This window comes from Phyllostomus discolor, chromosome 3 (assembly GCF_004126475.2).
Source record: "Phyllostomus discolor isolate MPI-MPIP mPhyDis1 chromosome 3, mPhyDis1.pri.v3, whole genome shotgun sequence".
Classification (NCBI taxonomy): domain Eukaryota; kingdom Metazoa; phylum Chordata; class Mammalia; order Chiroptera; family Phyllostomidae; genus Phyllostomus; species Phyllostomus discolor.
The window spans coordinates 45,688,352-45,712,772 of NC_040905.2; the positions used below are offsets into that span (position 1 = coordinate 45,688,352).

The 24,421-nt window shown below is 35.5% G+C and overlaps 2 protein-coding genes across 6 annotated transcripts in view; one reads left to right on the forward strand and one right to left on the reverse strand.

Moving 5' to 3' along the window:
• Positions 1 to 4: 4 nt before the first annotated feature.
• On the forward strand, positions 5 to 9,310 carry NSA2 (NSA2 ribosome biogenesis factor). The gene is made up of 6 exons (XM_028504239.2): positions 5 to 192; positions 1,572 to 1,759; positions 1,846 to 1,996; positions 5,525 to 5,704; positions 7,399 to 7,591; positions 8,232 to 9,310. The coding sequence occupies exons 1-6, from the start codon at positions 190 to 192 to the stop codon at positions 8,297 to 8,299; spliced, it is 783 nt and encodes a 260-aa protein (XP_028360040.1). The 5' UTR covers positions 5 to 189; the 3' UTR covers positions 8,300 to 9,310.
• A 22-nt stretch (positions 9,311 to 9,332) lies between these two features.
• The window catches only part of FAM169A (family with sequence similarity 169 member A), a 57,448-nt gene continuing 42,359 nt past the window's right edge, over positions 9,333 to 24,421 (reverse strand). For all 5 annotated transcript variants that reach the window (XM_036020421.1, XM_036020419.1, XM_028511869.2 and 2 more), the window contains 6 exons: positions 24,291 to 24,403; positions 21,526 to 21,565; positions 20,867 to 21,017; positions 18,114 to 18,270; positions 14,224 to 14,427; positions 9,333 to 13,360 (listed from right to left, as the gene is read on the reverse strand). In XM_036020421.1, the coding sequence (XP_035876314.1) occupies positions 12,812 to 13,360; positions 14,224 to 14,427; positions 18,114 to 18,270; positions 20,867 to 21,017; positions 21,526 to 21,565; positions 24,291 to 24,403 (1,214 nt within the window). In that variant the 3' untranslated portion in view covers positions 9,333 to 12,811. The remainder of the gene's footprint in view (positions 13,361 to 14,223; positions 14,428 to 18,113; positions 18,271 to 20,866; positions 21,018 to 21,525; positions 21,566 to 24,290; positions 24,404 to 24,421) is intronic.

Here is a 24,421-nt window from a genome sequence, read left to right on the forward strand (position 1 = left end):
CTTCACGCTAGAAGCAGAGAACGGAAACTCGGAACGAGTATGCCGCGCTTTCACTGGAGACGGTCCTCGTAGAAGTGTTCCTTTCCTGTCGCGGGGCGCGTGGAGTTGGATTGTGGGTCTCTGACACCCGAAAGTTGACCGCTTCTAAACGCGCGGAGGACTGCACCCGGCAGCCCAGCTGCCGTAACCATGGTGAGGAGGTTGCCTCGGGCGTTGGTTAAATAGGGCGTTCAGTGGGCCCTGGGGTCCCCACGCTCTGGAGTGGGGGGCGAGGCGTGGTAGGCGGAAGTGAGGTACTGCTGAAGGGAATGAGGATAGACTTCGAAAGGTCGGCTCCTTGGAATGAAAAAAAAAAAAAGAAAAAACTTCACATTGGGGACACAGAAGGGGGCGTTTGCCAGAACACAAGTTTGAGAGCGAGACAGGTTTCACTCTTAAAGTCCTGATTTCGCGACGTGTTGCGTGGCCATTGGTGCCAGCGCCTAACGATAACCCTATATCGTAGGCAGTAATCCCACTGACACCTCATTTTTTAAATGAGGAAATTGAGGGCACGGGCCAAGCATCTAATGAAATGCGTAGTCTGGCTCACAGCATAGTTCTGACTGCCAGATCCTTTCTTCTACATCTGTTTCTCTGCAACATGACGTTCCACATAACTTGCACATAGTTGCCGTAAAGTTTATGTGATAGCAGTTGAAAACTTGCTATACATACTATCTTGTTGATTGTTTTAGAATTATTCTCCGCGATGGAGTTGCTTTGTATCATAATTTTATTTTTGCAGTCTTAAAATACAAATGGACTGGGGCTGCGTGTTTAAAGTAAACCAAAATTGACATATACAACAGGCACTTTAAAAGCAAAAGGGATTTCGTTTATTGCTGGTGAAATGCAAAATAGTATAGCCACTTTGGAAAACAGCTGGCATACGTCCAAATGGACACATATGTGCCCTTTTATTCATTAAAAACGGGCCCAGGGGTGGAACCCCAAATATCCATCACTTCTTGGGTAAACAAATAGTGGTATATCCGTACAGTGTAATACTACTTGATAGTAAAAAAGGAATAATGTGCCAGTACATGCAACAACATGGGGAATCTCAAAAGCCTTACGCCAAGTGAAAAGCTAGATGCAAAAAGTTACATACTATAGATTCGACTTCAATTTCATTCTGGGAAAGGCAAAACTTAGAGCTAGAAATCAGATTGGCAAAAGAGGATTGACACAAGGCAGCTTCCTGGAGGGAAGAAAATATTTTCTATCTTGATTTTGGTGGTTAAACAGTTGTACAGTGTCAAAACCTACAACTGTATGAGATCCTGGATCAGATCATGCCTTTTGTGGTTCAGTGGATTTTGGACAGTTCCCTTCAGTAACTTTCACTGAGATTATTAGATGTAGATCCTGATGCCTCATATCATCAAGGATCAAAATTTATTTAACACACATGATGTGAGTAGGCCTAATACTAGAAGAGTTATTTAAGGGAGAGAACATGTCGGTGATACGTGGTATTCTGTGCTTCACACATTGCTCAAAAGAAATTGTTTCTTGCATCTTTATAGCCACAAAACGAGTATATTGAGTTACACCGTAAGCGCTATGGATATCGTTTGGATTACCATGAGAAAAAGAGAAAAAAGGAAGGTCGGGAGGCTCATGAACGTTCAAAGAAGGCAAAAAAGATGATTGGTCTGAAGGCTAAGCTCTACCATAAACAGCGCCATGCTGAGAAAATACAAATGAAGAAGACGTAAGTGATCATTTATTTGTTGTAGTAAGTTAACATCTTTTGAGTGATAGTTACTAAAAATTACAATCTTTTGTCCTTCTTGGTAGTATTAAGATGCATGAGAAGAGAAACACCAAACAAAAGAATGATGAAAAGACGCCTCAAGGAGCTGTACCTGCCTATCTACTGGACAGAGAGGGACAGTCCCGAGCTAAAGTACTTTCCAATATGATTAAACAAAAACGAAAAGAGAAAGCGGTAAGCAATAAAATAATAAAGTCTTTTTCTTTTTTGTTCAGGAGAATTACTTAAATTTAAACTTGGCATTCTTTGTTTCTCCAATTTAATTGGAAACATGAGGTCCAACTACCATATTCCCCACTAAGATATTGAAGTCAGTAAAATTGCTTTTTCATCAACTAGCACATTTTAATTTTTAATGGGAGGGGGGTTTTTTTATTTTTAATTTTATTAGAAAGCCACTTATCTCTAGATATTTTTAAATGTTATTTTAAAAAAGTTTTTAAAGATTTTATTTATTTTTATAGAGGGAGAAAGAGAGAGAGAAACATCAGTGTGGGGTTGCTGGGGGGCATGGCCTGCAACCCAGGCATGTGCCCTGACTGGGAATCGAACCTGCGACACTTTGATTCGCAGCCTGAGCTCAATCCACTGAGCTACGCCAGCCAGGGCTCTTATCTCTAGATTTTTAAAAAAGTACTTAAAAACAAAAAGCAAGCAGCAAATCTCAAATTTAGTACTTTAATAGCTTCCTGTACTTGATAGCTAATGCCGTGCTGTTGTGAAAGGTACAACTGCTTCTTGCTTATGCTGTCCTGCAGTATGTCAAAATTGGTCAAAAAGTTGGATGGTGGAAAACATCCTCAAGTGATTGAACTTAAATAAAAATTCAGTTTTAAAAAAATATTTCTGGATTGCACTGAAAACAACAAAAAGGGCCTAGATACTATTTTTTAAACACCTGTGGACAGATCGAGAGAAGTCCAGGTAGCAGCAAAATATGTGGTAACTATATTTAAAGACCTTACAGTCTCCAAATTTGATTTTTAAGATGGTACTGCTTGTTTATTGGTGTGTAATTATTCAAAATTAAGAGTGGTAGAACTTCACCACTAAAAGAAACATTCTAGTTAACCCCTCCTCATTTTAGATGAAGAGACCAAGTCCAGGAGATTGTAAATCATTCTACACAGTCATGAATCTATGAAGTGTGGGATATCCTCTAGAACCTATGTGTTAGTAATAAATATGGAATTCTTGCTACTGGCTTGCATTGCTTCAGTTTTTCCTTGTAGAATTTGCATTTTAAGGAAGTAGAAAATATCTGGTGATGATTTTGTCCTACTAGTAATATAATCTAAAAACCCACTTGAGGTAGAAATACAGATATGTTAAAAGATGGAGACACACTTCTAGTTTTACACTTTTAACTACTTAGTACTAAGCACATACACTGCCTTGAGAGTCACCACCTTATTACATGTAGTATTTTTCATCCATAATAAGGCGTTGAGATTTTTAGCTTAAGCAAACGATTTTATTTAGTGTACCTATGATGTATAGTAAATGTTTCAATTATTTGAGGGTTTGTGAGGAGACAGTGCAGACCTCTAGAAAACAACTGAAGCCAAAATCTTGTTGGTTAAGGAAAAAAGTGAATTACTTCTTTATACAACTAAAAAATACTTGACTTTTTCTCATTTTTTAAAAAATAAGTTGTACTGATTATGCTTTTACAGTTGTCCCAATTTTTCCCCCTTTGCCCCCTCTGCCTGGTACCACCATTCCCTCCCTCAACACATTCCCCCCCTTAAGTTCATGTCCATGGGTTGTGCATATTAAGTTCTTTGGCTTCTCCATTTCCTCTACTCTTCTCAACATGCCCCCGTCTGTCTTCTATCAATTATGCTTAATCCCTGCACCTTTTTCTCCATTCTCCTCCTCCTCCCTCCCCACTGATAACCCTCCAAATGATTTTCGTATATATGATTCTATTCCTGTTCTGGTTGTTTGCTTAGCTTGTCTTTTCAGATTCAGTTATTGACCGTTGTAAATTTGTTGACCTATTAATGTTCATAGTTTGATCTTTTTCTTAAATAAGTCCCTTTAACATTTCGTGTAATAATGGCTTGGTGATGATGAACTCCTTTAGCTTTACCTTGTCTGGGAAGCACTTCATCTGCCCTTCAATTCTAAATGATAGGTTTGCTGGATAGAATAATCTAGGTTATAGGTCCTTGCTTTTCATTACTTGAAACACTTTTTGCCCAGTCCTTCTTGCTTGCAAAGTTTGAGAAATCAGCTGACAGTCTTATGGGAACTCCTTTGTAGGTAACTCTGCCTTTTTTCTGTTTTTAAGATTCTTGATCTTTAACCTTTAGCATTTTAATTATTGATGTCTTGGTATGGTCCTCTTTAGGTCCAACTTTTTTTGGATTCTCTGCATTTCCTGGGCTTGAGTGTCTATTTCCTTAACCAAATTAGGGGAATTTTCTTTATTTTTTTCAAGTAAGTTTACAATTGTTTGCTTTTCCTCTTCTTCTGGCATTCCTATTTATCGGATGTTGGTGTGTTTGGGGATGTCCCTGAGGCTCCTTATAACTATACTCATTTTTTTTTGTCTTTTTTCTTCTTGATGTTCTGGTTGAATGCTTATTTCCTTATGTTCCAATTTGTTGATTTGAATCTCAGCTTCATCCCCTCCATTGTTGGTTCCCTGTAGATTTTTCTTTATTTCACTTAGTGTAGCCTTCATTTCTTTTGTTTATGTTGTTGCTGTACTCAGTGAGTTCTTTGAGCATTATGATAACCAGTGTTTTGAACTCTGCATCTGATAGGTTGGTTATCTCTGTTTTGTTTAGTTCTTTTTCTGGAGTTTTGTTCTTTCATTCGGGCTTTATTTCTTTTGTCTCCTCAATTTGGCAGCCTCCCTGTTTGCTTTGTGTATAAGATAGAGTTTGACTTCTTGTCTTAGTGGTGTGGCCTATTGTAGAACGGGCACCTGTAAACGTGTGGGGTGAGGCCTTAGGTAATTGCCAAGGCAGGGCTACCTGCTTGACTACTTTGTGGCACTTTGTTGGGGGAGGGCTTGGAAAGGGGGCAGTGCTGCTGCCTGGCTTCTGGAGGTTTGCCTGGCACTTACCGTTTCCAGCCATTTCATTTACTCCCCATAAGTGACTGGTGCCCTTCCTGCTGTTGCCTTGGTGAATTCGAGGGACTGGGTCTGCGTGTGTTCTAGGTCTATGTGGGCCTTTTAAGCAGGGTCTCCTGAAAATCTGGCATTTTCTTCCACCATACCAACCCCCACTGGTTTTTACAGCCAGAAGTTACAGGGATTTGTCTTCCTGGAGTGGGAAACCTGAGCTGCGCAGTCTGGCTTAGGGCTGGGGTAGCTCACTGCCAAGGTACCCCTCCTGATTTTTATCTACTCTGTGTGTGCGTGTGTGTGCGTGTGTGTGTGTGTGTGTGTGTAAGAGGCAGAGAGTGAGGGAGAGAGAGATAGACTGCCCATTCTCTGCTGCCACTCCAAACCACACCACATCTCCACCCCTCCTACCTGTCTGGATGAATGTGCCTTTAAATCCTTGGTTGTCTGACTTCTGTATTGCTCAGTTTTCTGATGGTTCTGGGTGTTGTTCTGAGGCCTCGTTGTAAATCTGTGGTTGTGTGGGGAGGCGAAGCGTGTCTGTCTCCGCCTCCATCTTGACCTGAAGTCCTCATTGTCTTTTACTAACAATATAAATTTTAACTGTGGTCTATTTTTAGGGAAAATGGGAAGTCCCTCTGCCCAAAGTTCGTGCCCAGGGAGAAACAGAGGTATTAAAAGTTATTCGAACAGGAAAGAGAAAGAAAAAAGCATGGAAGAGGATGGTTACTAAAGTGTGCTTTGTTGGAGATGGCTTTACTAGAAAACCACCTAAATATGAAAGATTCATTAGACCAATGGTAAGTCCCTTGCAAGAGTGCAGTGGCTTCAATATTAGTTCCTTTGTTAAACAAGATAAAGTACATTGCAATTTCCTGGAATTCCTACATTGATATGAAAAACAGGTTGAAAGACATTTTAAGGCTATTTTTGGTATTTTAAGTTAGTGGTAGGTATTACTTAGGACTTTCCTGTACCATGAAAAATCTTATCTTCACCTTCATAAGTGATTTGAGACAAAAAAAGAATTTTCATTGTCAGTAAATCTTGACTTTTAAAAATTATGTATTAGTATCTTTATGTTCCAAATGAAGTCATTTTACTCATTCAATAAATATTCTACCATACAGGTGTTCTACTATGCAAGTGCCTAATGACTTGTCTGAGAAGATTTAAAAACTTGAGTAGGTCTTTGTTCAAGTCAATTCTGGTTCAAGAAGGAAAGTAGTAATGCTTCTGAAAACATTCAGTATGTAATCATTGCAAAAAGAGAATTTAGTGTAAAAGTGGGGCTTTACTTTCTGTTGATATTGATAGCAACAATGGCCAAAACCAGTGTCCCCTACCCAATATAATTTAAGATACAGTTTTGCAAAATCCTTTAAACAGCCTGAATTATTCTCCCAACTGGATATCCAGCCTGCTTAGAGAAACAAAGAATAATCAGAGAGGAAGGTTGGTGGTGTTACGCAAGCTCTCATAAATAAATTTCTCATAAAAAAAGCTCTAAATAAATTTTTAATGGATTAAAATGTCAAACAGCTTATCTCTGTCAGTAAAGTTCTATGGAACACAGCCATGCGTGTTCATTTACATATTGTCTGTGGCAGTTTTTTTCCTGCACAGTTTGAGTAGTTTCAAGAGACCATATGGCCTGCAAAGCCTAAAATGTTCATTGTCTGGTTATTTACAGGAAATGTCCACCCAGCACTAGATTACATCATGGACTCCCTTGTTTTGATTTCATATTCATAATCATTTACAGTTTGGTAGCCTTATCAAGTTCTACAGGGACAGCATATACCAGACCAGCTCCTCTTGGCTTTCAGTAGCTGGGCAGATACAGATATAGATATATCTTAGTGTGAATATCTTAAATGTGAATTAATCAGATGGCATTCTGAATGGTACAATTTTTTTACCAGCTTGATTAATGACTGCATTACTAAGAACTTGATTTAGTATCTTTTGCCTGATATATATAAGTAATTATCATATTTAAGAGACTGCAAAGTGTTGTGGTTTTTTAATGTGCTACACTCTAAAGATCGTATCTGGGTTACTAGGTGACTATGGTCTCTTGTAACAGACTCCTCTGGAATCTTCCAGTCTGCGACCAGTGTTACCATCAGTGTAAAGAAAGCTGACCACCTGCTTGCTTTCTTATCATGGAAGAAATATGACCATGGACTTGGAATCATCATGTTTAAAGTTTGATTCCATCCATACACCATGTAACCTGGGAACGAGTCCTTTAACCTGCTAATCCTAGTTTTGTTGTTTTTAAATAGGGGGAATTATATTTATCCTGTAACTCAGATTTTTAGTAAGTATTTTTATTTGATGCCTTCAGAGTTTACATTAATACATGTTGTTTGGGGTTTTTTTGTTTGTTTGTTTTGAGGCTATTGGAAGAAGAGAAGCAAAACAAAAAAATTATTACTCGTAGTTAACATTTTGGACTCTCTTAACATTCTTGTGTTTGACTTACTAGGGTTTACGTTTCAAGAAGGCGCATGTAACACATCCTGAACTGAAAGCCACCTTTTGCCTGCCAATACTTGGTGTAAAGAAGAATCCCTCATCCCCACTTTATACAACTTTGGGTGTTATTACCAAAGGTACTGTCATCGAGGTGAACGTAAGCGAGTTGGGCCTGGTGACACAAGGAGGCAAGGTTATTTGGGGTAAGTAAATTTTTTAGTATGGGGGTGTTACTCTTCTAATCCTGAAAATAGAAATTTTCAAGTTGACAAAGTACCCAGCAAATCTTAATGCATAAGAGCTAGATAGGTTAAAACTTGGTATAAATCAGATTTAAACTTTTAGAAAGAATACTTTTTGTAGAAAAAGTAGTTTTGAATATAATGCTTTTTAATTTAGCTTATTGGTTTGAGCTATGCAGTGTACTGCGTTGCTAGATTTTGATGTACTGCGTTGCTAGATTTTGATGCTGTTTATTTAAAGAAGCATTAATTATGAGGGATGTCTATGCAAATGTAGAGATGTGCTTATAACTAAAAAATATTGGAAGAATATACAATAAATTAACCATGAGTGAGGGAGGGGAACATACATCAAACAGCCACACTATTTCAGCAATAATTAAAAACTGAAATGTGTCATGTAGCAATTATAAATTTTTTCCCCTCGTTTTCTTATTGTTTGCTTTTAGTGCCCAGATATGTCTAAACTTTATTATTCTTAGAAAGGGAAGAATATGTTTTATAACTCCTAAAAGTGATAAATTAGAAATATTGGGAACAATATATTCTTTAAAATTTTTATTAGCTAATATTTCTCTTTTTCTCCCTTTTGTTTCCTTAGGAAAATATGCCCAGGTTACCAATAATCCTGAGAACGATGGATGTATAAATGCAGTCTTACTGGTTTGACAGCAGTTTCATACAAATAACTCCCTGTAATTATTGGAAGACTATGCACCAATCAGGAAAATGTGACTGTGATGTTTCTGCATACTTCAATTACTACAATGGCTTACATGTTTGCAGTCATCAGGAGAACTGTTTTATTGTAAAGAACATTAAAATGGCCCAGTTTTACTAATTGGTATTTGTTTTTGGGTCTGTTTATCATTTAGCTATTCATGAAATTAAATGGTAAAAAAAAAAAAGGCAGTTTAAGCAATATCCTGCTTCATCAGTATCTGTCATTTCTGGAAAAGCCAGTGTAGTTGAAAATACCTTTTATCCTAAGAGTGCGCACTTAGTATGGGGTCTAGGCTGTAAAAGTCTATCTATAACCTCATTATTCATCATTAATCCTAAGAACTGTAGCATTAACACACTTGGTAATGTTTGTTACCTTTATAAAGTATTCACATTAAAGATACACAAGAAAAGGTACATTACACTAAATCGAATTCAGAAGAACTTACTTAAGTCTTTTCACCTATAATTCTTAACTTCAGACATTAAATCAGTAGTTAGTATTCTAAAAATTTTCTTCTTTCATCATTTATAATACCTACTCAGAACTGTTTTCTATTTAAAACATGAAAAAACACCAAAATGTTTATACTCGAGCATTTTCTATGTTCTAAACTTAAGGTAGTATATTTTCAGAACTGGAAATACTTGTTTAAATAAGTTCAGGGAAAATGATCCTTTAAGGGAAATATATTGATAGTCACATATAACATAAAAAAGATAATGTTAGCATTATAACTAGGTCAAAGCACTTTTGTGATATGAATTATATGTTTGTGGCTTTATTATAGGGTATCTATATTAATCTATAATCATTGTTTTAAATTTGGTTTATTTTTTTAAAGTCTGTCTTAAAGGTACAACAGTCTGATTGATTAACTGTGCCTTTAACAAAATCATTTTAATGTCTAAACAAATTAAGTATCTAAACATCAATGAAATTATGGAAAAGAAAAAGAATTTCAAAACACAGACCAGAAACAATCACAAAATATAGGTTTAATTACTATTTAAACTTAAAAGAAAAAAAAACTATCAAGAAAACAAACGAGTACTTCAGTAAGACTTGCTATTCTGAATAATGTAATATAACCTTTTCTAAGTTCTATAAACAGTGTAAGTTTTAGAATACAGACACTTAGGAAAAGAAAGGCTAGGCTAGTTCCTTGGAAATGACTATCCAGTATAACAATACAATTACTTCAGGGAAACAGAAGCTGAACCTTTCTCACAATTAGATTTTAACAAATGATTTTGCCAGTAATAGAAATGGGGAATGTGTAAGTAACTTAGGTTTTGGGAGGTGAAAACAAAACAACTAAAGGTAAGCACTTGATACTACAGAACTAAGGTCTGCTTATTTTTTAGAACCAAAAATAAGCAAGTTAACTATATTGTACAAAGAAAGTTTGATAGTAAATACGCAAACAGAAGCATTAACTAACCACACCCATAAAATACTGGATAACACCTTAAACACAATACTGAAGTTAGTGGACATACAAGGCAGAAATTGTAAAATACTGTTACACAGATGAGTAATGTTAGTATAAATTCTTTATTTACACATTAAGAATCTGTTTCAGTTTGCTGGTGTGACCAAATTTTAGAAGGTAATCCCTAAGGGTGAAGCAGAACATAAGAGCAAATATGAGTCACTTGGTAGCTGCTCAATTTACTGCAATCATAAACCTCCAATATGTTTCTAAAGTCACTGAAACCATTTTAGGTAGTGTAGTGTTCTGGTGGTCATCAAAAAGTGAACCATTAATTACTAGTTGTTATCCTTCCTGTGAAATTCTCTGTGCTTAATGGGAACACCATGAATATAGACACAATTTAAGCAGATGACTGATATTCTCTCATGCTATTTGATTTTATATAAAATCACAACAGACCCTCTCACCTTTAAAATTGTAGAGGAGCTTTATAATAAATTCTTAAATATACTTATTTCTGTGATGTCTAGCACTTTAATAAACAAAAGTACAACTAAAATTTTGATAACTGTCTGCTTTATATTACACAAGGAAATATATATGTATTTACACAAACTGAAGTGAACTCCTTTCTCCACGAATAAGACCTCTAAACAGAAAACAGCTCACAAAGGACTACAGGATGTGACTGGACACTTAGCAACTAGACTAGCTGGCTGAAACCAGATTTCCGTCCTCTAATCTGAAAGTTTTTCTAATGCCTTGCAAAAACTCTAAGTATTCTGATGAAATTTAGTTTCATTGTTGAGGATATATTTTGATATAAATTCTATACTCACTGACTATAGAATTCATTTACTAAAAATGAATTATGTTAATGTGAAAGTCAGGTTTTTCCATATGACCCAACTTTCCTTTACCAAGGAAAATGTCAAAATAACATTTTCTGTTAGAGATAACATGTAACAAGTTTTCTTGAGTACTGGAAAAAAGTTTTGAAATTGCTTAAAATGCACTTCTTTTTTAAGAATAAACCGAACATGTTTAACAAGTCTATACTGTTAAATCAAATATGAATAGCAATCAAATATGAATTACTAAACATTTCTTTTTGTAAACTCAGCAACTATATTCAGACATCAAGCATTGTCAGTGAGCTCAATCTTCCTAAATTACACCTTTTTAAAGAAAATGAATAATCCAAATAAGAAAGTAAAATGTTAGATTTTTATCTATTATAATAAAAATGAAAAGTTTAAGAACAAAAACTTACTAAATCTTAAATCTTCATTTTTCTACTTGTGATTTTAACAAATTTTTTAATAAAATGTATAAGCATGAACATTTGATAACTAGTATTACTAATACTTTTTCTTTTACTTATTTAGCACTTTTTTTTTGAGAAACCAAATAGCAAAAGTGCTATAATTTTCATTTAGCATGAACTCTGGCTTACCTCAAGCAATAATTAAAGAAAATTTGGGGATACAAGTACTCCAAATTTTACAACAAATAGAGGTGTTTGCTATTTTGCCTGTTTAAAAGATTTTAATGTAGAAATTCCTAAAATACCATCATCTCAAAATAAAATTTAATGACATTACCTGACTGTGGACTAAAAAACTCAACATCAATCCTTAGCACCTCAAATAATGACAAAAAGTCCTAACACATTTTTTTCATTAAGGACCAAGGCTGTTTTAAAAACAATCTAAATAGTTTCAAAGCATTCTTCACCTTAAATACACATCTGAGTATACATAATACTTCAAAGAATAGTATTGTTTTGAGATTCTCTTTGGATTCTAAGAACAACCATTTTGTTCATTTCTAAATAAACTATAAAAATTAACAATCGAGGGTTTTTTTTTAACCTTTTCCTAGGCAAAGTCCTTTGCTATGGCAACACGATTAGCAGGCTGGCTTGTAACCTGTCCTCAGAACAAATTAAGAGTAAGCAAGATCAAAGGGACAACCAAAGTGTCCAACCTGATTTAAGCTCTGGTAACTACAGGTCTTAGGGCAGCTATACTCCTGCCAGCTCTAAGATTGTGGGGTTAAGTTTCATACCTACCCAGAAACGGATGCCAAGGGCATGAGTTGGCAGGCAGGCAGGAAGATCTTTTGACAGGAATCACTCCACGTGTTAGGGAAATGGATGAAAGCTGAGGGGAATATAAATAAGATTCTAGAATAAAGGCAGTGGCAGGATTAAAGAGAAGTCTTAGGAAGGGTTCTCATATTTCTGAAGTATCCATGTTCACTAGGTGAGGACAAAAGTATAGTCCCCAACTTAGAAAAAAAAAAATTTAAGTAATGATATTAGTACCTACATGCCAGAGTTAAATCCCTAGCAGTACTGTTAATATTAGATGTTGTAAAGAGTGAGTTAGAAAGTTTGTACCTATTCAGACACTGAAGTCAAAGGAAGAAACTGCATCCTCAACAACAACGAACTGAGAGGCCAAAATACCACCCTCATAAACCTTTGACCATAAATTTCTATAATTTGTGCTCTCATTTAGCTGAAATTTTATTTATTCTAATTTACTGATATTTTTGTTTAGGCATGCCTACATTGTAAAAAATGTTGATTAGTTTGACATTTAAGCTAAAATTTCTAGAACCCTCACCAAGTTTACTATTTAAAACCCTTAGTGTAAAAGATTTCTGCGATCCCCAAAAGTAATGGAAAGTCTACTACTTTCAGTTTTCTAATTTATATTTCCTAAATATTAATGATCAGATGTCCCCAACTACTAAAGAAAATATAGTATGATCTGGTTTCCCAAAATTGAAACATGATTAATAAAAATAAAAAACTGTATTTACACAAAATAGCCTGAAAAATTAAAAACAATGGTGAATCCTAGGTCCTAAGGGGGAGAGAAAAACTGCATCATAAATAAGTTCAAATTGAGATTTTGGAATTTTTGTCCTGTGCCCCGTGCTATTTATTACCATATTTTAAAAACAATTACGTTACAAAGAAGAGGATTTATCATCCACATTTCTTCATTCAGGCGAGCTTGGCTTTCTTCTTACCAGGTCCTTTATGCCCTTTGGCCTTTCTTCTTAAATTCCGCCTGTCTACAACAGGGACTTCCACTTCTATCTCCTCTGAGCTGCTATCCACAGTTTTTTCTGCTGATTGTGTAAACTGATCCAGTTGCTCAGAAGAAGCTTCAGACTGCTCCTCTGACTGGTTCTTCTGTCCTGCATTCTGCGAAAATGGCACATCTTCAAGTTCAACCTCTATCAAAGAACTCTGAGGAAGAGCTGTAGATGTTTCCTGGGGTTCGGGTACCCCCTCTTCGCCCTGGTCTTCCAGTGAGGAAGTAGTGTTGGGTGATAAATTTTCAGAGATTGATTCTTCAGACAATTCAGCTATTACAGAGTTTGGAAAACCACTGTCAGATCGTTCTTCATTTGGGACAGTAGCAACATTGTCCGAACTTCCAAAATGTGCCTTCTTTCTTGAAACTAGCGGCAGCTTCTCTTCTGTGTGCCCCTTCTCATCCGATGAGCCTTCCTCTAGCAACATTTCTGAGTCAGTTACATGCGAGGTCTAAAAATAAAAGACCTGGTGAACAAACTTTTGCAATATAGTTCTTACACAAATTATTTTCAGAAACTAATATGTAACGACAATGAACTACATTTTAATCATTGCTTGTTACTTTAGTTAATGGTGTACACATTCTGAATACAGCTCAATTTCTTCAAAACTGTCTTTTTGATAATTTGGATACATTAAGTTCTTGTTTTAAAGATATAACAAAAGGAATAATTTTACCTCAGAAAGTACTTAAAATATTTTAATCTTCATATCAAGATTCTTCAAAGTCATGATTCAACTCAAAAGTGTTTACTTTCTTGGTGTTACTGGAGCCAGAACCAAGAGCCCCGTGGGACTTGACACTGTGCCGCCCTACTAAGTTCGACTGTGGTTTAGTTAGATGCCAGGTATGGGCAATGGAAATTTTATTCACTTATTTATGTAAGATGCTAATAAAACAATGCTATACAATAGGTTTTTAGCCTTAAATTGAACTATTCAAAATAAAAAATTAAATTTCTTTTAAAATATTCCATCAAGTTTTTCCGAATAATCTGTCTCCCTAATTAAAACAAATTAAAATGACTGTGTAAGCAGTAGGTATTCAGATAGTTGGTAAATACTTTTTATCCATTTTTCTAATCTTTTCCCTCTACAAAGTAAAACTCATTTAGTAAGAATGAATAAGGTTACAAAGATTTGATTTATGGAATATTACTGATTGTATCATTGTAAAATCTAGTCTAAAATTTCATTTTCCTAAAGGACTGTGCATGTTAAGGTGGAGGAAAACACACATATTACACTGCCTCTCCAATGTCACCAACACTGGAATATATTAACTATTAAAATTTAGGTTACTTCCCTCTTACCTTTTCCTGTGCAATAGCCTCAGAGGGTTTTGAAGATTCTACCATCAGTGGAACAAGATTTGCAGAGTCTTCACTGGAATTAAAAGACTGCAATTTTAATTCTTCATCTAAAACTTCGCTAGTGGAGTCTTCCTCTTCAGTTATAAGAGAGGTCTTAAGACTATCATCCATTATCTCACCATTCATAGGCTCTAATTCAGATTCCTACACCATTGGGAGAAAAAAAAATAAGTCAGGACACAATTACAGACTAACTTATTTTTCATGCCAGATGGAGCCATTCTCAGTGCCTATCCGTCATGCACCAGGACTCAAAATAAATTCTACTACATTAGAGGGCAGGGGTTAGAGAATAGTCTTACTGGAGGGAAAGGGGAAACTTATGAGGCAGGGTCAGTAAAAGAAAATCCTTAAGTGTCCTCAAGCTCCCCCTGTTCTCATGGAGAGAGAGGACAGGACCCAGATGCACAGTGGACACAGTGTGGGACTGAGATTTGGTAATGACACCCTGCCCCTTCTTGCTCTTCCTTATAGGGTAATCATGGGAGGAACCTTTTCAGTAATAAGGCATCAGAGAGAGAGTCTAGGTGTAGTGCTACCTCTTTACAGAACACTAGCTGTCCACCACCTACTATCTTTGGGGCCTGTGGGTAGTTAGTTACCCTGCCAGAGGGAAGAAACACTAGCAATCTTGTGTGAGCTGAGTTTGCCTACAGCTTTGTGTAGGGAGAAAGAGCCCCCAATCTCAGTTCATTGTAGAGTCAACCCAGGGTCATTTTTGACCAGTCCTGCTCCTTACATTACATTAAAATATAGAAAAGTAATCTCATAACACAAGTGCCAATTCCTGCAAACCTTCTTCCCAATGTTTATCAATTTACAACACTTCTGTTTAATGTTTAATACTTCTAATCCTAGTGACATTCTAATGGAGGGCATTTTATTACTATTTTAAAAATAAGAAAACAAATGTTCAGAAATAGATTTGGCTGGATTATACAGAACCCCTGAAATCATATAAATAACCTTTTCCATAGGGAAACTGAAATCAGGGACTTGGAAAAATTAATCTAGCCTGATAGTATAAATAGCTTGCACACAGAAGGTAATTACAATAAAACTCATAAAAGGACCAACTAGGGTAGGAGAAATGTTAAAAAAAAGAAGGTTAAGAAAGAAAGTAAATGAGAAAGAAAAAAGATTAAAAAAATAGAATTTTGGTGACTAAAGTAACAAACAACAGAAGAGAAAAACTCAGTCCAGTCAGTTTTTGTTTAGGGGAGGAGGAAAGATGAGAAGAAAAAAGTCTCAACATACAAGTGAAAAGGCCAGAGATTATGTTGAATTTAAGATGAAAAAAGACATTTGTGTGAACAGAAATACTTGCCTGAGAAGGCAAGTAGCATTATGAGACTATACTCTGCATAAATATTGAAAGTCTAGAGTTATTGGTCATTCCCTTATTAAGCCATTGGGCTGGATGCATTTTCAAAAGAGAGAGCACATAAACAAAGAGCAGAAAGAACTGTCTTTTAGAATATCCATAAATAAAGGGGGAAAAGCAGAAGTCAAAAAAATAAATAAATAAATCCTAAACAAAACTTCAAAGACAGGAAAACCAAGAAACCAAAATACAGTAGTGTTATAAAGCTAGGGCCCAGAGAATACTGTGGAAAAGGCCAGTCTAGGTGAGGAGATACACTGCAACTGAAGGAATGTGTCACTGGCGACCTACAACAGGATGCACTCGATGTACTTGCTGGGCAAACGAAACCAGTTACATGAAGCATGTACAGTATACTATTATGCTTTTAAAAGACAAATAAACAAATATATACACCTATAACCATCTACGTGCACATAAATCTTTTTTATTTTTACAATTTTTTAGTTTTAGTTTATATTCAGTATTATTCTGTAGCAAAATAGTTTTAAAAATTATGTACTATACAGAGTGGTCCCCCTGCTGCTTCAAATACCCACCTGGCCCTAGTCATGTTTTTCACAATATTACTGACTATATTTCCTATGCTATAATCTACATCTCTGTGACTATTTCGTAACTACCAATTTGTGCTGCTAAATTCCTTCACCTTTTTCACCCACTCCTCCTAACCCCCTTTCCTCTAATGACTGTCAGTCTGTTTTCTGTATCTATGAGTCTCTCTTTATTTTGTTTATTTTGTTCATAAGATTCCACATATAAGAGCAATCACATGGTATTTATCTTTGTCTGAATTATTTCATTTAGCACATTACCCTCTAGGCCCATCCATGCTATTGGAAAAGGTAAGATTTCCTTCCTTTTGACAGCCAAGTAGTATTCCATTATGTAAATGTATCACAGCTTTTTTTGTCCACTCACCTATTCATGGACACTTGGTTGCTAGACCATATTCTTATACCATATACAAGAATAAACTCAACATGGATTACAGATTTAAATGTAAGACCCAAAACCATAAAACTCATGGAAGTAAACATAGGCAGTAAAATCTCACGCATTTCTCTTAGCAATGTGTTTTTTGCTATTATCTCCCCAGGCAAGGAAAACAAAAGAAAAACAAATAGGAACATCAAACTAACTTAGTGTGTGAGGAAATATATTAGCCAATGACACATCTGATGAGGGGTTAATATTCAAAATTTATAAAGAACCCAGACAACACCAGAAAAACAACTCAATTTAAAAATGGGCAGAACACCTGAATAGATACTTCCCCAAAGAAGACATACTAATAGCTAACAGACATATGAAAAGTTGTTCACCGTCACTAATCAGAGAAATGCAAATCAAAACTACAGTAAGATACCATATGGCAGAATAGCTGAATAGCTATCATCAATAATCAACAAACAAGTGTTGGTGAGGATGTGGAGAAAAGGAACCCTAGTGCACTGTAGTGGGAATGCAGATTTGTGCAGCCACTGTGGAAAACAGTATGGAGTTCCCTCAAAAAATCAAAAATAGAACTGCTTTATGACCCCGCAATTCCAATTCTGGGTATATACCCAAAGAACCCCAAACACTAAGTCGAAAGAATATATGTACACATGTGTTCACCGCAGCATTATTTACAATTGCCAAGACATGGAAGCAACCCATAACTCTTTTTAAAAATGCACTTTATTTTTCCAATTTTCTACAAGAAAAGAAGAAATGCCATTTAAAAATATAGTTTCAAAAGTAGAGGAAGCTAAACTGGTTTTAGTTTAAAAAGTAAACTTGGTAATGTAGTTTCTCTAGTTTAGCTACTGGCTGGACTGGGCAAACAGGTAGAGTTTTTAAAGGACATATGAAAAAAAAAAGAAATCTGTAAAAAAGTAAAAGATTAAAGATATCAAAGAAAAGAAAAGAAGGACAGGAAATGAATAAAGAAGATAAAAGAAAATAGAGGCAAATACTTGAGGAGCTGAAAAATATCAAACCAGATTTTCTAGTGTTTAAAAAAAAAATGAATTTAGTGTTTTCCCCAGGAATTTGTTCATCAGCTAGGGTTGAAATTGAGTACCTGATGGAACTTAAGGCATTCTAACTGGTTCTGTAAGGCAGACATCATTTATATCACTTCTTAAATATGTGTAATTCCAAAAATTAATTTATGTTTTAAATGTACTGAGGTCCCTTACTACTTAAACAATGTCTATTTTATCTTTGTTGTGAGACAAACTTTTATAAACTCTTTGAAATAAAATTATACCTGTAACTTTAGCCTTTCCCCAATTCCAGTACCTGAATTTGTTTAATATAGATATATACTTTTTAACATTTACACACTATTTCTACTACAATTCTAAAATATTTAATTATATTTATCTAACAATCTATGATTAAGAAAGTTAAAATTTAGTTTATTTCCACTCATTTTATTTAGTATGTGATCTCCAACCTTTTCACCATCTTGCTTCTCCAAGTGTGGCTGGGTTTCTGGTGCTGAGCGAGCATCTTTGTCACCACTTCCATCCTCAAATTCAATCACACTCCGTTCCTGTTCTTCCTCCAGGAATTCTTCTGAGCTCTCTGATGTGTGTGCAGTAGACTCCAATCTAGAAAACAAAAGAAAACCATTTTTGCCTACTTGCTTTTTAAAAGATGAATGTGAATTTCAGAATCTGTTAATAAAAAAAATATTTGAGAGAATCGGCCGAGTGTTGTTCAGTCAACAACTTCAAATTTTACAGGTCCAAAACCAATCTCTTCATCCTACAAATCTGTCCTCTTTCCTACTTCGTTCTCCAGTTCAATCATAATATCCCCATCTTTTTAATCATGTAAACTAGACCTTTGTTTTACTCTAACTGTATTTATCACATCTTATTCTATTAGAATGAAAGTGCATCCTACTTTACCTGGGAAAGTCCAGTTTACAGCTTTTAGCCCAGCACTCACATAGTATAATGCCCCTTTCTTTCTCAAAAATATCAGTCTGGGCCATAAATGACATGGTTTAGTTCTACCTCCAAAATGTCCTTCAAACATACCCCTAACTTACTATTCCCATTTTCAGGCCTGTACCTTCTTCCCAAATTCATCCTAATACTTGTTCTTTAGTAAGGCTTTCAGAACTATGTTTCTACTAAACATCTGTACTTGTAACAGCACCACTCAGAAAATTCTGATGGTTTTCTATGGCTTAGAGAGTAAAGTGTATCTCCTTTCGAAGCCTAATATGAGCTGGCCCTTATAATTTTTATCTCCTATTGGATGCTGTCACTTACCTTACAAATCACAGTTACCCTATCAACATTCCTCTAGCTTTGTGCCTTTGCTCATGTTATCCCTGTAGTCTAGATCTGCACAATGCAACAGTAGCCACAAGACACAGTCACTATTTATATTAATTAAAATTAAATGAAGTTAAAAATTCAGTTCCTTAATTGCACCAGCCACACTTCAAGTGCTCAGTGGGCACGCTGAGTAGTGGCTACTATATTGGGTAGGGCAAACACAGAACACTTCCTTCACTGCAGAAAGTTGGACATCCCTGGTACAAATCCAGGTCAGCAAACTTTTCCTTTGTTTTGTGAGCCATACAATCTCAGAATAACGACTCAGCTCTGTCAATGTAATGCAAAAGCAACCAAAATAAACATGCAATCTGATGAGCATGGATGTGATACAATAAAATTTTGTTTACAACAGCAGGTGGTGAGCCAGATTTGGTCTATGGATCATCCATAGATGGATGGCTTGTGGACCCCTGGACTAGAAAGTCTTCTTTCCCAACTCAAATTGTTAAATTTCTACTTATTTTTGAAGCCCTAGCCCAAATACCAAACCTCTCTGCCCTCTCAATTAGAACCAATCACTGTCTCCTGCATCCACAGCATTTTGTACTTCATTATTGTACCATCACAATCTACCTCTCAGTGCTCTTAACCTGTGCCACAGACAGACACGCGTATTAGAAACCATTTAGGCACTCTTCGAGGGCAAAGATGAAATTATGTTCTTTGTAGTGTCTGACTAAGCATTCCAAGCATTTACCCTTACTAGTCTGTTTTATTTATGAAAAGCAAACAAAATTCCACATCATTCTGAAATATTCATTTTAAAATACAGCCCTGACCAGTGTGGCTCACTTGGTTGAGCATCAGACTACAAAGTGAAAGTCACTAGAGTTTGATTCCTGGTTCAGGCACATGACGGGTTGCAGGCCCAGTCCCCGGTGGGGGCGTGTGCAAGAGGCATCCAATCTGTGTTTCCTCTCTCACATCAGTGTATGTCTCCCAGCCTTTCTCCCTCCTTGTCCCCTTTCTCTAAAAATAAATAAGCAAAATCTTTTAAAAAATAAGTAAAATGCATTGTTACATTTCCTTCTAAAAAGGGTATTACATCAAAATGTTGCTCAGTGAGAAAACCATAATTATCTAAACTCTTATTATTCTTTTCACAAGTTATTAGATTTAAATATTTACTTATATTTGCCTTTATCATTAATTTTTCACAAAAATAAAACATTTATATACTTACTCAATTCCACAAATGCAAAATTATTTACATAACAAAATTAGAACAGCTACAGATTTCTCTACCTAAGTAAAATAATTTCACAGCTAAAATGGCAAAGCTATGAATGAATGGCTGACTCCAGAACAGCTGTAGGACCAGTAGGGCAAAAGTGTAATTTTACTATAAAATTAAAAATTTTGCTTTTTTTAAGATTCAAAGGGAAATAAAGGATAAAGTTTTGACTCAAGTGTTCTGTTGAATAAGAGGAGCTGACTGCACCATTTATAGTTATCACTAACTTATGCTACATGCAGTAACCAAGTGAAATGAATCAGTTATAATGTAAAATAGAACATTTTTAAAGTTGACCACAGCTCAGCATTTACTATAAGCTACAACTACTGTCACATTCAAAGTTAGTGATAACAACACATTTGGGATAATCAACTGAATATTCTGACTTTTCGTATCTATGAGATTATATCATAAGCAACTTCTCCCTGTAACATTGTCAAAGTGGCACCACTGATAAGTATAATCAATAATCTTGTAAAAGACTTCAAATACAAACTCCTATACCAAGGTCATTTGTTATACAAACAATATAATAATAGCCTCCACCTTAAATACTAAATACTAATAGTATGAAAATAAGAATAAACAAAATAACAGGAGTGAAATAAACAATACTTGTTTGCTGAAGACATAGGTGAAGTCTGAGGTGTCTTTTCGTCTTCGCCTTGAGAGCTACTAAATTCAGAATCCTGAAACCGCTTGCCAATCTTTGGCCGCTTCAGATGGCTACTTCGAGTACGAGTGGAAACCGGTGTCTTATCGTGACCTGAGAAAAAACAGCGAAGCTACAATTAATTGATTATGCATTCAAAGGGTTGCCTATTAAAATACACAGAAATGCAAGAACTATTCTAGTTCACATATCCCCACAATTACATACTTCCTTTCTCTCATATCAGATTAGAAACAATGCCAGTATCTTCTCTAAATTATGAAATAACTTTGTCAATATTCATTCCTCACATTTCCATGTTACCTTGAGCTCTGCAAAGTGTTTTTGCATTTTCACTTATATTCTCTCCCAATAATCTCGAGACGTAAACAAGGTAGATGTTACTGCCCCCAGTTTTACAGGTAAGAAAATGAGGAAAAGAGAGGTCCCATATCTCACTCTGTTCACACAGCAAAATCAGTGGAAGCAGAGGCATTAGAACTCACGTCTAGATTTTAGGACTACGCAAGTCTTCACTTACTGTAGGGAATACTCACACACACACACACTCCTATTTCTAAGTGTCTCAAACACTTTGTGATAGATCAGCTGGATTTCTTACCTTCCGAAGTACTTGCAAAGGCATCTTTCATAGAATCAATCTAAAATAGAGATACAAATTAAACCAAAAGATTTAGATCGACTTTTTATTCCTATGGATCTACTCATTCAGTGCCAAAGAAAATATTTTAAAACATTTTCTGAACAGCACTCTTAGCACTCACTACTCACCAATTAAGAAAACCTACTTAAGAAGTAAAAAAAAAAAAAGAAGCTATGTTATAGCTTCAGTTTATTCATGAGCCTCAGAACTTGTCAAGCCATCTTGTATGTTATCTAGTGGTAAACACTGGAGCTACAGGATTCTGTCCTCAGCTACCTTCTCTTCAGTCAACATGCTTCCCCTTTCATTTTATCTACTGCTTTCACATCAACGTTTATCTGCTGATGAATCCAAACATACAATGTAATCTCCCCAGCTTCTTTCCTGATTTTCAAAGCTCTAATCCAAATGAAATAACTCCCCAGTGGATACTCCATCCAATTTCACATCCAACCTGTCCCAAACTGAGCAGTATTATTTAACCTTTTCCCAATATTATTCCCTACCTTGGTTAAATGGCAGTAACAGTTCAGTCAGCCATTCTAACCAGAACCCTGTGAGGCAGTAATGAGTTCTTTCTATCCCTCAATCAACCAACCAACCATAAAAAATGCTATAGTTCAGGCCTTTACCATCTTTAACATAACTGTTCTCACCACCTCCTCAACTGGTATCCCTTGCTCTAATTACAATGCCCTATAATCCTCTCCACCCTGATGACAGTGATGCTTCCAAATTACAAACTGCACCACTCCTTTACTTAAAAAAAAATTAATGGCGTATTACTGCCTAGAATAAAACCTCTCAACTTCTCCAATACCAAATACTCTTCCATATCAAACATGCTGTTTTCTTTCACACCTGTGTGTTTCTGCACATGTGATCCCTTGGAATGCCCTGGCAACACTTGGACAGAACCTCCACCCACCCTTTAAAAGTCAGCTCAGCCTGGTTACTACTTCACCAGTTCCAGTCCTTGGGTGGAGTTACTCACACCCTTTTAGGTACCTGCAACCACTTGCTATGTGCTCTATTAAGGCAATTATTGTCCTTTAGTACAGTTATTTATTTATCTGTTTCCAATAATGAACCATCTACCTTTCCCACACTTAACAGAGCCCTAATTTGTATGTCCAGCGCTTGCCGCAGTACCTACTTTATCATGTAAACTGCTATTCAGTCATATGCTTATCGAAACCCTACAATGTGGCAGGCACTTACACATCAAGGTGGGTTCACAGGACACAAACAAGGGAACAACTGTGATGGATAAGAAAAAAATCCTATGTACAACAAGCCTGTAGTTCAATTAGGCAAGGTTAAGACATAAATGTGAATAAAAGGTACAAAAAACAAAGTACATGTAATGTTTTATGTCCAAAAATAGGAAAAAGCAAACAGAAATACCATCACCTTAAGAGTAAATCACATAGTGATAATCATTTCACAATGTATATGTATATCAAAACATAAACTTGTACACATTAAAGATATGATTATTTATCAATACCTCAATAAAGATAAAAAATATATCATGTGGTAAAACAAATAAATAAAACCACTTCCTCATGCCATTACTGATAAAAAGAGATATAATAACTTCATATCAAAACTATTTTCCTTGAATTATTAAAATATTAAAGTAACAAAAATATGAATTTCTAAAATGAAACAAAATGTAATTTATGCTGCCAACCTTATGACATGGTGCGATTTTAATATATTCTCACTAAAATGCCACATCGAAAATTATTTGGCTTAATATTAAAAAAAGCCATTGGTCTCACTGCATGTATGAGAAGAGTAGAATTTTCTACTTTCCCTGGTTTTATGATATCCCACCAAAACTAAAATAAATCTGAGTATACCTGAGGAATGTGGAATGCAATATAACAGAACTAGGGCTTATTTTAAAGTATGAAGTTCCAAATGTAGAAAAAAATTTTAAAACTGTAATTCCTTATAAGGAATATACCTATATACGAGGTATATAGTTATTATTTACATTATCCTTAAAAACGTTCTAAAATTTTTCATTCACATAGTCAACACTCCTGTTGATTAAAACAGGAAATAAGAGAAACAAATAATTCCCCAAGCACTCATCTCTGAAATGCACGTGCATTTACACAGACATACTCAATACTCACTAAAAATACTCACATAGACATACTCAATACTCAGAAACCCATATACAAAACAAATATGACTGTAATAAGTACCATCACAACAAAACACTGTATAAAAATAGACTTGTAGAATCCCATCAATGGGCCCATATTTTAAGTAATATCAAATAAATTCTAGGAAAGTATCTGGTAAGTCCAGTAATGGGACCTGCCCTTCTGATTTCAGGTTACCTAGTATTTGCAAAGTGCATTTCATTCTACAAAGGCCTAGCACACACTTATTTAAACTTAGCTTCAAACTTCCCACAATAACTTCATAACCTTCAGCCTATTATTAATTCCATGTCTAGAAACTTGTATCTGTGTAAGGAAATAATTGCATATGCACAAGGATGCATGTATAAATTTGTTCACTGCTGGGCCTTTACAAATGTGAAACTTAGCAACCACTTAAAAGATGCCAGAAAACTAATACAATAGAAATTATGTAAGTTTGTTGAATGAACAGTAACATTTGAAAAATTAAATATTGGCTAAATCTATTTTAAAGACACAGTAGAATTATCTCCTACAATACACATACAGTGTACCTACAGTTAGCTGCATCTCACTAGACTGACTGTCTTCAGTTCTTGCTTCATATTCTGGAGCAGATGCAAGACCATATTCTCCAGACACAGGTCTTTTAGCTTCACTTGGAGAAAATGCTGTGTGTAGAAGAATTT